The 16,931-nt window shown below is 38.8% G+C and overlaps 1 protein-coding gene across 1 annotated transcript in view; it reads right to left on the bottom strand.

Moving 5' to 3' along the window:
- The window catches only part of INTS9 (integrator complex subunit 9), a 127,128-nt gene that overhangs the window by 35,641 nt on the left and 74,556 nt on the right, over positions 1 to 16,931 (bottom strand). Inside the window, exons 7-8 of the mRNA XM_027549012.1 lie at positions 10,794 to 10,914; positions 9,932 to 10,066 (exon numbers count right to left, since the gene is read on the bottom strand). Coding sequence (XP_027404813.1) covers positions 9,932 to 10,066; positions 10,794 to 10,914 — 256 coding nt within the window. The remainder of the gene's footprint in view (positions 1 to 9,931; positions 10,067 to 10,793; positions 10,915 to 16,931) is intronic.

The following is a 16,931-nucleotide window of genomic DNA, read 5'->3' as shown; positions in this document are numbered from 1 at the left end:
GTTGCTATTTCCTTCTCCAAATGATAAAAGCTATCATTTAAATGTGAGGAAAATTTAAACATATTCTCAGTAGTTCAAAATCTCCTAAGGATTACCATTTTAAGGCCCTCATGGTGAACATTCCTCCATTATTCCTGGAAAAAGAAAAGTAAATCTAGGAGGATTGTGAGCTTTATGGGAAATAAGGTTGAAAATAAAAAAAGAACAAAGTTCACTGTTGTCTAAATATGTTCACCACCCTGTTGATGTTGAGTCACTAAGCCATGCCCAACTCTGCGACTCCACACCAAGCTTCCCCGTTACTTCACTATCTTCTGGAGTTTTAAACAGCCTGAGACTAAATTTCTAGATACTACTGACAATGGTGGGTAGGGGAGACGTGGGAGGAAAGAAGAGAAAGAAGATGAAAGGGACAAGAGGAAACTAGCTCTAGAGGGAGAGACAGAGAGTGATAAAGATAATCACAGGAAGAACAGAAGAAGGAATAAACTGGAAGAATAAGACATACATAGATAACAAACAGGGACCTACTGTATAACACAGGTAACTCTGCTCAGTATTATGTAACAACCTAGAAGGGCAAAGAATTTGAAAAGGAACAGATACATGTATAATGGAATCACTCTGCTGCACACCTGAAACTAACACAACACTGAACCAACTACTGTTGTTCAGTAGCTCAGTCGTGTCTGATTCTTTGCAAACCCATGACTGCAGCACACCAGGCTTCCCCGTCCTTCACTATCTCCCGAAGTTTTCTCAAACTCATGTCCATCAAGTCAGTGACTCCATCCAACCATCTCATCCTCTGTTGTCTCCTTGTCCTCCTGCTCTCAATCAGGGTCTTTTCCAACGAGTTGGTTCTTCCTATTAGGTGGCCAAAGTATTAGAGCTTCAGTGTAAGTCCTTCCAATAATATTCAGGACTGATTTCCTTTAGGATTGACTGATTTGATCTTGCAGTTCAAGGGACTCAAGAGTCTTCACCAGCACCACAATTCGAAAGCATCAGTTTTTCAGTGCTCAGCCTTCTTTATGGTTCAACCCTCACATCCAGTACATGACTACTGGAAAAACCTAGCTTTGACAATATGGACTTTCATTGGCAAAATGATGTCTCTGCTTTTTAATACACTGTCAAGGTCTGTCATAGTTTTTCTTCCAAGGAGCAAGTGTCTTTTAATTTCGTGGCTGCAGTCACTGTCTGCAATGATTTTGGAGCCTGGGAAAATAAAATTTGCCACTGTTTCCATTGTTTCCCCACCTATTTGCCATGAAGTGATAGGACCAGATGCCATGATCTTAGCTTTTTGAATGTTGGGTGTAAGCCATATTTTTCTATGATTCCTATGACTCAACTATGCTTCACTATAAAATTAAAAATGAAAAAATAGACAAATATGTTCAAACTTGCAAAAAGAAATTTAGTCTTCTAAAAAAAGGCAAGAAAACACAGGGAAAAGAATGAACTAAAAAAATGTGCAGATGGCAAAAGCAAGACCCAAATAGTGATTTAGGAAACATAAATAGGTTTCACTAATCAAAGAGACTCTGTAGATTAAAAAAGAAAAAAAAAATTCTTTATTATGTTGTCTGCAAGGGATTCACTAGAAAAGGACACAGAAAGAGTGGGGGCGGGGGGAGGATGAAAAACACACTAGCAGCAAGTGTAGAAAGGAAAAAGACTCCTGGCTTTTAACGTAGTCTTGATAGAGAAAAAAAGGAAACATTCTGACAGAAAGAGCAATTGATCAACAAGACATAATGATAACATGAACACATACCCCTGATTATCGGCTTAAAATATAAACAGATAAATCAACAAATAACGCATCTTTTCAGATACTGGTAGCTGAGCATGAATTAAAAACACAACAGACTCAAAGGGATAAATATATATAGAAAAAATTTTCATTCAGCAGTGAATACAGTCTTTTCCAACATATGTCAGATCAGATCAGTCGCTCAGTCGTGTCTGACTCTTTGCGACCCCATGAATCGCAGCCCGACAGGCCTCTATCACCAACTCCCGGAGTTCACTCAGACTCACGTCCATCGAGTCAGTGAAGCCATCCAGCCATCTCATCCTCTGTCATCCCCTTCTCCTCCTGTCCCCAATCCCTCCCAGCATCAGAGTCTTTTTCAATGAGTCAACTCTTCGCATGAGGTGGCCAAAGTACTGGAGTTTCAGCTTTAGCAGCATTCCTTCCAAAGAAATCCCAGGGCTGATCTCCTTGCAGTCCAAGGGACTCTCAAGAATCTTCTCCAACACCACAGTTCAAAAGCGCTTCAAAATTCTTCGGTGCTCAGCCTTCTTCACAGTCCAACTCTCATATCCATATATGACCACAGGAAAAACCATAGCCTTGACTAGACGGACCTTTGTTGGCAAAGTAATGTCTCTGCTTTTTAATATGCTATCTAGGTTAGTCATAACTTTCCTTCCAAGCAAACTTTCCTTCCAAGCAGTAAGCATCTTTTAATTTCATGGCTGCAGTCACCATCTGTAGTGATTTTGGAGCCCAGAAAAATAAAGTCTGACACTGTTTCCACTGTTTCCCCATCTATTTCCCATGAAGTGATGGGACCGGACGCCATGATCTTCGTTTTCTGAATGTTGAGCTTTAAGCCAACTTTTTCACTCTCCACTTTCACCTTCATCAAGAGGCTTTTGAGTTCCTCTTCACTTTCTGCCATAAGGCTGGTGTCATCTGCATATCTGAGGTTATTGATATTTCTCCCGGCAATCTTGATTCCAGCTTGTGTTTCTTCCAGCCCAGCGTTTCTCATGATGTACTCTGCATATAAGTTAAATAACCAGGGTCACAATATACAGCCTTGACGTACTCCTTTTCCTATTTGGAACCAGTCTGTTGTTCCATGTCCAGTTCTAACTGTTGCTTCCTGACCTGCATATAGGTTTCTCAAGAGGCAGGTCAGGTGGTCTGGTATTCCTATCTCTTTCAGTATTTTCCACAGTTTATTGTGATCCACACAGTCAAAGGCTTTGGCATAGTCAAGAAAGCAGAAATAGATGTTTTTCTGGAACTCTCTTGCTTTTTCCATCATCCAGAGGATGTTGGCAATTTGATCTCTGGTTCCTCTGCCTTTTCTAAAACCTGCTTGAACATCAGGAAGTTGATGGTTCACATATTGCTGAAGCCTGTCTTGGAGAATTTTGAGCGTTACTTTACTAGCGTGTGAGATGAGTGCAATTGTGCGGTAGTTTGAGCATTCTTTGGCATTGCCTTTCTCTGGAATTGGAATGAAAACTGACCTTTTCCAGTCCTGTGGCCACTGCTGAGTTTTCCAAATTTGCTGGCATATTGAGTGCAGCACTTTCACAGCATCATCTTTCAGGATTTGGAATAGCTCAACTGGAATTCTATCACCTCCACTAGCTTTACACAACATATGTAAACATTTACAAAAAAAGGATTGTGTTTCAAAGTAAGCCTGAACAAATTTCAATGAATCTGTAAATTCTTATTGTAACGCACAAAAAATTAGAATAGACTCCTGAAACCTAACCATGATATGACAAAAGTCTTGTTTAAGTCTAACCATACTGGATAGGCTTGAAACAAACAAAAGTATACTATAAAATAAACTCTGGTTATTTAAATCAGGAACATTAAGAAGGAAATTATGATATACTTAGATATAAATGACAATGTACTTATCAAAATTTAAGTTTCCCACAGCTCAGTCTTCAGTCCTCAGCACTTATATTTAAAAAAATCTGATGGCTCTACAGTTTGTCTCCAGGCTTGCCTTCACGTCTAAGTTCCAGCTCTGCATTTCCATTTGTCTCATGTTCTAATTCCCATTCATCATACCCACTATCCTCTTCTGCAACTAATGACCACCCCCACCCCCGGCCAACTCCTCCTTGTCAACTGGATTCGTGTCATTATCACCATTCTCTGAGTCATCCAGGTATGAAATCTCTGCCTTACATTTTCCTTCCCCGAAGATAGTCGGCATTCAAGAAATTTGTTGAATTTAAGATCCGCCAATATTTTAACTTACCTTTCCATCCCTACTATTTCAGGCTTAATCCAAAGTCTCATTTCCATTCGCTTATTAGATCAGTGTAACAGTCTGCCACATTCTTCCTAGCTCATGGGCTTCCATTACTAAAGCTGAATTGGCCCTTTACTATTAATATAAAGTCTAACTTTATAACTGCTGTGACAGGGTGTAAGCAGCTGCCAACAACCCATAAAACAATGGGTGTGGCTATATGTCAACAAAACATTATTAACAAAAACAGGTGGGAGGTCAAATCTGGTTCAAGGACCATAGTTTGTTGACATCTGAAGTAGACTACTGAGCTTTTTCAAATCTTTTCTTATCCCTGCTAAATTCAATACAGAATCCAATCATCTGGGCAAAAGAAAATCTAATTTACTTTCTTTTTTACATACCATAGTGGTTGCCAGCTAGAAATTAAAATTAATTACTTAGGTATGTTACTCATTACTTTCAAGACCTTATTTTTCCCTTTAAATTTATGGATCTTGTAAGAATAATTTACTGGAAATTACATCGATAGTACTGTAAAAGCTTTGATCTAAGCAGGACAAATCGGAAGAACTGGCAGCCAAGTAATCTTTCTGTCTTTTATGAGAGAATATATCAGGAATGATAGAAGCTGCCAATACAAAATTTTGATTCAGTGAAGCAGATTAAGATGACATTGATGGGGTTTTGATTTCAGCAAGCGGGAAAGGCCCAGAATTCTGCTAGCTATAGGAAAAAATAGCAACTTGTCCCCTCTAGACCTTCAAACAAAAGTTGCTTATAAAAAAGGTATGAAAACAGAGTGGCAGCTCAGAGCATTCTATTGTTCTAGACTTACAACACTCTTTTTCTCATATTAAAATGGGATATGGATTTCCATCATCCATTGACTATCTAATCTCCATCGCCCTCCTTTATAAACATGGAAAGATATATGTGTGCTGTGCCAAGCTGCTTCAGTTGAGTCCTACTCTTTGTGACCCCATGGACTGTACTCTGCCAGGCTCCCTGTCCATGGCATTTTCCAGGCAAGAATACTGGAGTGGACTGCCATGCCCTCCTCCAGGGGATCTTCTGGAGCCAAGGATCAAACCATGTCTCTTACGTCTCCTGCACTGACAGGTGGGTTCTTTACAGAAGCGCCACCTTTTATACCCAGATAATCACGATGGTGTGCTCACTCACCTAGAGCCAGACATCCTGGAATGTGAAGTCAACTGGGCCTTAGAAAGCATCACTACGAACAAAGCTAGTGGAGGTGATGGAATTCCAGTTGAGCTATTTCAAATCCTGAAAGATGATGCTGTGAAAGTGCTGCACTCAATATGCCAGCAAATTTGGAAAACTCAGCAGTGGCCACAGGACTGGAAAAGGTCAGTTTTCATTCCAATCCCAAAGAAAGGCAATGCCAAAGAATGCTCAAACTACCGCACAATTGCACTCATCTCACACGCTAGCAAAGTAATGCTCAAAATGGTCCAAGCCAGACTTCAACAGTAAGTGAACTGTGAACTTCCAGATGTTCAAGCTGGATTTAGAAAAAGCAGAGGAACCAGAGATCAAATTGCCAACATCTGATGGATCACTGAAAAAGCTAGAGAGTTCCAGAAAAACATTTACTTCTGCTTTATTGACTATGCCAAAGCCTTTGACTGTGTGGATCATAATAAACTGTGGAAAATTCTGAAAGAGATGGGAATACCAGACCACCTGACTTGCCTCCTGAGAAATCTGTATGCAGGTTAGGAGGCAACAGTTAGAACTGGACATGGAACAATGGACTGGTTCCAAATAGGGAAAGGACTGCATCAAGGCTGTATATTGTCACCCTGCTTATTTAACTTACATGCAGAGTACATAATGAGAAACGCTGGGCTGGAGGAAGCACAAGCTGGAATCAAGATTGCCGGGAGAAATATCAATAACTTCAGATATGCAGATGACACCACCCTTATGGCAGAAAGTGAAGAAGAATTAAAGAGCCTCTTGATGAAAGTCAAAGAGGAGAGTGAAAACAGTGGCTTAAAACTCAACATTCAGAAAACTAAGGTCATGGCATCTGGTCCCATCACTTCATGGCAAACAGATGGGAAACAATGGAAACAGTGACAGACTTTATTTTGGGGGGTTCCAAAATCACTGCAGATGGAGACTGCAGCCATGAAATTAAAAGACACTTGCTCCTTGGAAGAAAAGCTATGACCAACCTAGATAGCATATTAAAAAGCAGAGACATTACTTTGCTGACAAAGGTCCATCTAGTCAAAGCTATGGTTTTTCCAGTAGTTATGTATGGATGAGAGAGTTGGACCATAAAGAAAGGTGGGCACTGAAGAATTGATGTTTTTGAACTGTGGTATTGGAAGAGGCTCTTGAGAGTCCCTTGGACTGCAAGGAGATCCAACCAGTCCATCCTAAAGGAAATCAGTCCTGAATATTCACTGGAAGGACTGATGTTGAAGCTGAAACTCCAATACTTTGGCCACCTGATGTGAAGAACTGACTCATTTGAAAAGACCCTGATGCTGGGAAAGAATGAAGGTGGGAGGAGAAGGGGATGACAGAGGATGAGATGGCTGGATGGCATCACCGACTCAATGGAGATGAGTTTGAGTAGGCTCCGGGAGTTGGTGATGGACAGGGAGGCCTGGTGTGCTGCAGTCTATGGGGTTGCAAAGAGTCAGACATGACTGAGCGACCGAACTGAGCTGACCTTTTATAAACATGAAAAGATATATAAAATGAATAATAAATTCTTTATAAATATCTAAAAAATGGAGTAACACTTATAACAATACTTATACACTGAACTTCTTGTCAATATGACTGTTAATGAACGACTAACTTAAAACTTTCCAAAAGCTTCAGTCTATACATTCAAATAAAATTCAAATTTCTCATGAAGTCCTACATGGCTTGGCATCTTGGACATGTTACGATCACACTTCATGCAGTGCAATCACAAGGGTGTGCTCTGCTCTGCAGACATGCCCAGCTAGTTCTGGTGTTAGGAGCTCTTCATCTGCCATATGTCTGTCACACTTCGCCCACACAGCTTTACATGCCTCATTTCTCCAGGTCTCAGTTCCAATGAGATGTTTCCCTCGAAGCTTTCTCTGACCATCCAAGTTAAACTAGTCACCATCACTCTCTATAGAACTCTGTTTTCAGTACTTGTGTCACCACCTGGAAGCATTTTGCTCATTTATTTTCATCATGCCGTTCTCTCTCATCATATGAATACTGACCCCTGAGAGGAGACTTTGTCTGTGGGTCACCACTGAATCTCTAACACCTAGATGAGTGCTTGACATGGCAGGCCCTTAGTAAATATTGAAAAATTAGTATTTGCTGAATAAATGAGCGACCATCTCTGTTACATACATCAGGCTCTGGTTATTGAAAGTGTTGGGAAATCTCTAAATCCCAGAGGTGACCTAAAGGCAGAATGATCTTATAGAGTAACTATGATCCTAAATGTTCAGACACAAATAATCTAACTTTGATAAAGAGTAGGACATAAAATTTCAGGTAAGCAAGATGAAAAAGCTCTAGAGATCAGCTATACAATGCTGCACTTATAGTCAACACCCATGTACCGTACAGTTACACTTTTATTATAAGGGTATAGCTTATGTTCTAGAGTAGGAAATGGCAACCCGCTCCAGTATGCTTGCCTGAAAAATCCCATGGACAGAGGAGCCTGGTGGGCCACAGTCCATGGGGCTGCAAAGAGTTGGACACGACTGAGTGACTGAGCACATACCTCATGTTAAGTGTTTTTACACAACAAAAAAGAATGTTTGTAGAAACTAAAATCTGAAAGATTTAAAAGGCTGATGCTTTGGTAAAGTTGCAGTATACAAAATTAATGTACAGAAATCTGTTGCATTTCTCTACACTAACAATGAAAGATCAGAAAGAGAAATTAAAGAAACAATCCCATTTACCATTGCATTGAAAAAGAGTAAAATACCTAGGAATAAACAAGACAAAGGCCTGTATTCCAAGAAGTATAAGATGCTGATGAAAGAAACTGAAGATGACACCAACACATGGACACATATACCATGTTCTTGGATTGGAAGAATCAATATTGTTGAAATGACTATACTACTCAAGGCAATATACAGATTCAATGAAATCCTTACCAAATTATGAATGCTATTTTTCATAGAATTAGATCAAAAAATCTTAAAAGTTGTGTGGAGACACAAAAGACCCTGAATAGCCAAAGCAATCTTGAGAAAGAAAAGCAAAAGGAATCAGGCTTCCTGAATTTCAGACTGTATTACACAGCTATAGTCATCAAGACAGCGCAGTACTGGCACAAAAACAGAATTATAGATCGATGGAGCAGGAGGACAGAAAGGCCAGAGTTAAATTCATGCACCTGTGGTCAATTAATCTACAACAAAAGAGGCAAGACTATACAATGGAGAGAAGAGTCTCTTCAATAAATGGTGCTGGGAAAACTGGACAGCTACATGTTAAAAAAAAATGAAGACAGAACAATCTTTAATACGACACTCAAAAATAAACTCAAAATGGATTAAACACCTAAATGTAAGACTGGATAAACACTCTGAAAACATAGGCAGAACACTCCTTGACATAAACTTCAGCAATATCTTTTTTGATCTATCTCCCAGAATAATGGAAAAAAAAACAAAAATAAACAAATGGGAGCTAATTAAACTCAAAAACTTTTGCACAGCAAAGGAAATCACAAGGGGAAAGAAAAAAAAAAAGACAACCCACAGAACGAGAAAAAAGCTCATGCAGTTTTATATCCCCAAACAACCCAATCAGAAAATGAACGGAAGACCTAAACAGACATTTCTCCAAAGATATAAAGACAGCCAACAGGCACATGAAAAGATGTGCAACCTCACTAATCATTAGAGAAACACAATCTAAACTATAGTGAGAGATCACCTCAAACTTGTCAGAATGGCTATTATCAAAAAAGTCTACAAACAATACATGCTAGAGAAGAAGTAGAGAAAAGGGAATCCTCCGACATCGCTGGTGGAAATGTAAATTGGTACAGCCACTATGGAGAACAGTATGGAGGTTTCTTTAAAAAAAAAAAAAAAAAAAGAGTTACCACATAATCCAACAATCCCATTCCTGGGGCTTTTATCCAGAGAAAAACATGGCTCGAAAGGATACACGGACCGCAGTGTTAACTGCACCACTATTCACGATAGCCAAGACGTGAAAGCAACCTAGAAGTCCACTGACAGAAGAATAGACAAAGAAGGTGTGGTAAATACATACAGTGGAATACTACTCGGCCATTAAAAAGATGAAACAATGCCATCGGCAGCAACATGGACAGACTTAGAGATCATCATTCTAAGTGAACTCACTGAGACAGAGAAAGACAAATACCGTATGATACTGCTTTACATGTAGAATCTAAGCAGATACAAATGAACTTACTTACAAAATGGAAGCAGACTCAGAGATTTACAGAATGAATTTATGGTTGTGGCCGGGAGGGCTGGGTGAAGTGACAGATTGGGAGTTTGGGACTGACATGTACACACTGTTCCACTTAAAATAGATAACCAAGAAGGACCTACTGTAGAAACGAATCAATAAATAAAAAATGACAAAGAGCTGACTCCACTCTGGAAACATTCTGAATGTAGGGTGAGTTACTGAAAATTCAGGGATTCCCTGGTGGCTCAGACAGTCTGCCTGCAATGCGGGAGACCCATGTTTGATCTCTGGGTTGAGAAGGAAAAGGCAACCCACTCCAGTATTCCTGCCTGCAAATCCTGTGGATGGAGGAGCATGGTGGGCTACAGTTCATAGGGTCACCAAGAGTCAGACATGACTAAGCGACTTCACTTTCAACTGAAAATCTGAGTTGTTACAAGAGAATTTAGAATTACCTGTGGGTGCGTGGTAAGCAAGGAGGATCCAGAGACATAAGACACTTTCTCATAATGGGACTGGATGATCCAGTTGGAGCTTCCAAGGGCATAGCCAGAGCTTAGAGGAGTCACCTGGACCGCACCGAAAAGCTCCTAGAAAAGAACCATTGTAAGAATGTGTGCTGAACTTTCAGTAGTGCAGTCATGCCAGTTAAGTTTGCAGAGAAAAAAAACAAACAGAAAATCCTTCTTAGAAACTATTTCAAGTGAATCAGAAAGTTTAAGAACAGAAAGATGGTGGAGACCATGGGACAGACACATCTTACAGTCTTTTACTTATCACATTTCTGAGAATTTCAGTCCATCCACATGTCACCAGGCACCCAGGTCCCACCCATTAAAAAGCAGAGATGATATATTATGATATAGGCCAAAGAGATAAATACTTAGGTTTTCTTCTTTTTTTTTTTTTTAACCCTTTTCAGGTTAGGAATTAATATCTTGGTTGTTCTGTAAAAAGTGGCTCTGGGCCACAGTTGACAGGAATGGGAACCCTCATCATGATCAGAGCTCAGAAGTCATTTGTGCCAAATTATTTCTTGATCCCTTTGATGCTGTTCTCTACTTCACAAGTCCAAAACCTGTAAAGTGGTGTCACTGTTCTAAAGTAAACAGGATGAGATGCCTTTTTTCCCCTGACTTATTATATGCTAATGAGTGATGGGGAATATAAGATTTAGGACAGAGCACCAGTAAGAACCTGGGAAGGATGGAGGAAAATAACAGATGTCCTATCTTTCCACTTAAAAAAGGGAACTATAGAATCCTTCCAAACAATCAAAAGCATTCGTCAATCAGTTAAAATCGTATTAACACTCACAATTTTCTGAGAATATCCCACCAGCTGGATCTTACTGAGGGCAGAGTTCACCTCCTGCATAGTGTAGCATCTTCTCCAGGTCGAGACTTCTACTGCATCCTTGAGAGGAGAAGGGAGGAGCCTGGAAACAGATCATCAAGTCAGCTCTTATGTACAGAGAATACTGTGCAAATAACATGCCCATTTTGTCTAAGTTGTCCAACCTACTGGCATATCTGAATGTTCACAGGATAAACATCCCTTTATAATTATTTTTATTTCTGTAAGGTTGGCAGTACTCTCCCTTCTTTCATCTCTGATTCTAGTAATTGCAGTATTCTCTCCACGGCAAACAGTCAGACATGGCTGGGCAACTGAACTGAGCTGAACTCCCTTTTTCTTGGTCAACCTAGCTAAAGGTCTGGTAGAGTTTTGTTGATCCTTTCAAAGAACTAACTTTTGGATTCATTGATTTTTCTCCATTGTTTTTCTACTCTTGATTTTGCATATCCAGCATATAGCTGGATCTTCTCTTTTGTCTTTTTAAACCTATGTGATAATTTTGGTCATCTGAACTATTTAAGCCATTCACAATGTTACTACTGATATATTAATATAATAGTTGGCTTACGTTTACCAATTTAATTTTTGTTTTTTATATATCACATCTTTTTTTGTTCTTCTATTCCTCCACTGATTTTTAAAAATAGTAAGTGAATATTTTCTGATGTAGCCTCTTAAATCCCTTCATGATTTTTCACTTTTTAAAAAGTTATTTCCTTAGTGGCTATCCTAAGGGCTTATCTTATATCTCTTAATATAGAGCATTTCTGTATAACCTCTCACATTCTCTTCCCTGTTCAAAAAAGATAAATGAAATAACATTACTCATGGGCCTGCAAAGTTATAGAAAAGAACTAGGTTAAACACATCTGAGGCAGAAAGAGGAAAATAAAACACATTTTGAAACTTTTCAGACCAGCATCAGGAGCAATCATTAAAACAAACAAAAATGTATCATTAGAAAGACATTTTATTCAATATTATTTTGCTCAAACACAAATAAGAATAGACCTAAAGAGTGACTTCTCTGAGATTCTCTATACAATACAGGTGAAGGGATTTCCAGAGAACGGAACCTGTGCATTAGCTCTGTTCTATCTCCTAAACTGACACTGAACAATAGTAAAGAATCACACACACACACACACACAACCAGCCCTTAAGACAAAGAGATGAGAGGAGAGCTAATAGCAACAGCATTTTATTTTATTTTTTTAACTTTCTAATTTTATTTTATTTTTAAACTTTACATAATTGTATTAGTTTTGCCAAATATCAAAATGAATCCGCCACCGGTATACATGTGTTCCCCATCCTGAACCCTCCTCCCTCCTCCCTCCCATACCATCCCTCTGGGTCGTCCCAGTGCTCTAGCCCCAAGCATCCAGTATCGTGCATCGAACCTGGACTGACATCTCGTTTCATACATGATATTTTACATGTTTCAATGCCATTCTCCCAAATCTTCCCACCCTCTCCCTCTCCCATAGAGTCCATAAGACTGTTCTATACATCAGTGTCTCTTTTGCTGTCTCGTACACAGGGTTATTGTTACCATCTTTCTAAATTCCATATATATGCGTTAGTATACTGTATTGGTGTTTTTCCTTCTGGCTTACTTCACTCTGTATAATAGGCTCCAGTTTCATCCACCTCATTAGAACTGATTCAAATGTATTCTTTTTAATGGCTGAGTAATACTCCATTGTGTATATGTACCACTGCTTTCTTATCCATTCATCTGCTGATGGACATCTAGGTTGCTTCCATGTCCTGGCTATTATAAACAGTGCTGCGATGAACATTGGGGTACACGTGTCTCTTTCCCTTCTGGTTTCCTCAGTGTGTATGCCCAGCAGTGGGATTGCTGGGTCATAAGGCAGTTCTATTTCCAGTTTTTTAAGGAATCTCCACACTGTTCTCCATAGTGGCTGTACTAGTTTGCATTCCCACCAACAGTGTAAGAGGGTTCCCTTTTCTCCACACCCTCTCCAGCATTTATTATTTGTAGACTTTTGGATCGCAGCCATTCTGACTGGTGTGAAATGGTACCTCATAGTGGTTTTGATTTGCATTTCTCTGATAATGAGTGATGTTGAGCATCTTTTCATGTGTTTGTTAGCCATCTGTATGTCTTCTTTGGAGAAATGTCTATTTAGTTCTTTGGCCCATTTTTTGATTGGGTCATTTATTTTTCTGGAATTGAGCTGTAGGAGTTGCTTGTATATTTTTGAGATTAGTTGTTTGTCAGTTGCTTCATTTGCTATTATTTTCTCCCATTCTGAAAGCTGTCTTTTCACCTTGCTAATAGTTTCCTTTGATGTGCAGAAGCTTTTAAGGTTAATTAGGTCCCATTTGTTTATTTTTGCTTTTATTTCCAATATTCTGGGAGGTGGGTCATAGAGGATCCTGCTGTGATGTATGTCAGAGAGTGTTTTGCCTATGTTCTCCTCTAGGAGTTTTATAGTTTCTGGTCTTACGTTGAGATCTTTAATCCATTTTGAGCTTATTTTTGTGTATGGTGTTAGAACGTGTTCTAGTTTCATTCTTTTACAAGTGGTTGACCAGATGTCCCAGCACCACTTGTTAAAGAGATTGTCTTTAATCCATTGTATATTCTTGCCTCCTTTGTCAAAGATAAGGTGTCCATATGTGCATGGATTTATCTCTGGGCTTTCTATTTTGTTCCGTTGATCTATGTTTCTGTCTTTGTGCCAGTACCATACTGTCTTGATAACTGTGGCTTTGTAGTAGAGCCTGAAGTCAGGTAGGTTGATTCCTCCAGTTCCATTCTTCTTTCTCAAGATAGCTTTGGCTATTCGAGGTTTTTTGTATTTTCATACAAATTGTGAAATTATTTGTTATAGCTCTGTGAAGAATACTGTTGGTAGCTTGATAGGGACTGCATTGAATCTATAAATTGCTTTGGGTAGTATACTCATTTTCACTATATTGATTCTTCCAATCCATGAACATGGTATATTTCTCCATCTATTAGTGTCCTCTTTGATTTCTTTCACCAGTGTTTTATAGTTTTCTATATATAGGTCTTTAGTTTCTTTAGGTAGATATATTCCTAAGTATTTTATTCTTTCCGTTGCAATGGTGAATGGAATTGTTTCCTTAATTTCTCTTTCTGTTTTCTCATTATTAGTATATAGGAATGCAAGGGATTTCTGTGTGTTGATTTTATATCCTGCAACTTTACTATAGTCATTGATTAGCTCTAGTAATTTTCTGGTGGAGTCTTTAGGGTTTTCTATGTAGAGGATCATGTCATCTGCAAATAGTGAGAGTTTTACTTCTTCTTTTCCAATTTGGACTCCTTTTATTTCTTTTTCTGCTCTGATTGCTGTGGCCAAAACTTCCAAAACTATGTTGAACAGTAATGATGAAAGTGGGCACCCTTGTCTTGTTCCTGACTTTAGAGGAAATGCTTTCAATTTTTCACCATTGAGGATAATGTTTGCTGTGGGTTTGTCATATATAGCTTTTATTATGTTGAGGTATGTTCCTTCTATTCCTGCTTTCTGGAGAGTTTTTATCATAAATGGTGGATATTCTCTAGACAGGAAACACAAAAACGGTGTACAAATTCGAACCCAAAACAATAAAGTAAATGGCAACGGGATCATACTTATCAGTAATTACCTTAAACGTAAATGGGTTGAATGCCCCAACCAAAAGACAAAGACTGGCTGAATGGATACAAAAACAAGACCCCTACATATGTTGTCTACAGGAGACCCACCTCAAAACAGGGGACACATACAGACTGAAAGTGAAGGGCTGGAAAAAGATTTTCCATGCAAATAGGGACCAAAAGAAAGCAGGAGTAGCAATACTCATATCAGATAAAATAGACTTTAAAACAAAGGCTGTGAAAAGAGACAAAGAAGGTCACTACATAATGATCAAAGGATCAATCCAAGAAGAAGATATAACAATTATAAATATATATGCACCCAACACAGGAGCACCGCAGTATGTAAGACAAATGCTAACAAGTATGAAAGGAGACATTAACAATAACACAATAATAGTGGGAGACTTTAATACCCCACTCACACCTATGGATAGATCAACTAAACAGAAAATTAACAAGGAAACACAAACTTTAAACGATACAATAGACCAGTTAGACATAATTGATATCTATAGGACATTTCATCCCAAAACAATGAATTTCACCTTTTTCTCAAGTGCACATGGAACCTTCTCCAGGATAGATCACATCCTGGGCCATAAAGCTAGCCTTGGTAAATTAAAAAAAAATAGAAATCATTCCAAGCATCTTTTCTGACCACAATGCAGTAAGATTAGATCTCAATTACAAGAGAAAAACTATTAAAAATTCCAACATATGGAGGCTGAACAACAGGCTGCTGAATAACCAACAAATCACAGAAGAAATCAAGAAAGAAATCAAAATTTGCATAGAAACGAATGAAAATGAGAACACAACAACCCAAAACCTGTGGGACACGGTAAAAGCAGTCCTAAGGGGAAAGTTCATAGCAATACAGGCACACCTCAAGAAACAAGAAAAAAGTCAAATAACCTAACTCTACACCTAAAGCAACTAGAAAAGGAAGAAATGAAGAACCCCAGGGTTAGTAGAAGGAAAGAAATCTTAAAAATTAGGGCAGAAATAAATGCAAAAGAAACAAAAGAGACCATAGCAAAAATCAACAAAACCAAAAGCTGGTTCTTTGAAAGGATAAATAAAATTGACAAACCATTAGCCAGACTCATCAAGAAACAAAGGGAGAAAAATCAAATCAATAAAGTTAGAAATCAAAATGGACAGATCACAACAGACAACACAGAAATACAAAGGATCATAAGAGACTACTATCAACAATTATATGCCAATAAAATGGACAACGAAGAAGAAATGGACAAATTCTTAGAAAAGTACAACTTTCCAAAACTGGACCAGGAAGAAATAGAAAATCTTAACAGACCCATCACAAGCACAGAAATTGAAACTGTAATCAAAAATCTTCCAGCAAACAAAAGCCCAGGTCCAGACGGCTTCACAGCTGAATTCTACCAAAAATTTAGAGAAGAGCTAACACCTATCCTGCTCAAACTCTTCCAGAAAATTGCAGAGGAAGGTAAACTTCCAAACTCATTCTATGAGGCCACCATCACCCTAATACCAAAACCTGACAAAGATGCCACAAAAAAAGAAAACTACAGGCCAATATCACTGATGAACATAGATGCAAAAATCCTTAACAAAATTCTAGCAATCAGAATCCAACAACACATTAAAAAGATCATACACCATGACCAAGTGGGCTTTATCCCAGGGATGCAAGGATTCTTCAATATCCACAAATCAATCAATGTAATACACCACATTAACAAATTGAAAAATAAAAACCATATGATTATCTCAATAGATGCAGAGAAAGCCTTTGACAAAAATGCAACAGCATTTTAGAAAGTAGAAAGACAAATAATGACTGATTTCGCAGACCCAGGAAAGTTCAAGTCACTTAGTTTCCACTGCAGAACTCACAACAAGCTCAGCAATGGGAAACAACAGGTATGTCTTGTAGTGAGGTGAAAGTGAAAGTGAAGTCGCTCAGTCGTGTCCTACTCTTTGCGACCCCATGGACTGTAGCCTACCAGGCTCCTCTGTCCATGGGATTTTCCGGGCAACAGTACTGGAGTGGATTGCCATTTCCTTCTCCAAGTGAGGTTAAAGGTGAGCCTAAAAACAAGAAAATTCCTAGAAGAAACTGATTAAGAAACAGAACCTACTAATTCTCCTCACTTAATCCAAATAGCTCAGCAATTGCCCCTTCCCCTCCCAGGCATGTCACCAGAGACTCTTCTCTAGGGAGAATAAAAATGAGAGTCTGGACCAGGGGAAACCAGCAACACCTGGAAGCAACCTCCTTAAGCAAAAGTTTACATACTGAGAGGACAATTTTCTTATCCTCAGAGCAGAACACTATCAGTTAATCTTATACCCTGCAGGGTAGGAGACTAGGAGAACCTTCTCTGAAAAACAAGATCAGCACCGAAAAACAAAACCAAAAAACAAACAAACAAACAAAAAAACCCACAAAAAACCCCCCA

The sequence above is a fragment of the Bos indicus x Bos taurus genome, chromosome 8 (assembly GCF_003369695.1).
Source record: "Bos indicus x Bos taurus breed Angus x Brahman F1 hybrid chromosome 8, Bos_hybrid_MaternalHap_v2.0, whole genome shotgun sequence".
Taxonomy (NCBI): Eukaryota; Metazoa; Chordata; class Mammalia; order Artiodactyla; family Bovidae; genus Bos; species Bos indicus x Bos taurus.
This window is presented reverse-complemented; position numbering and strand designations above follow the sequence as displayed.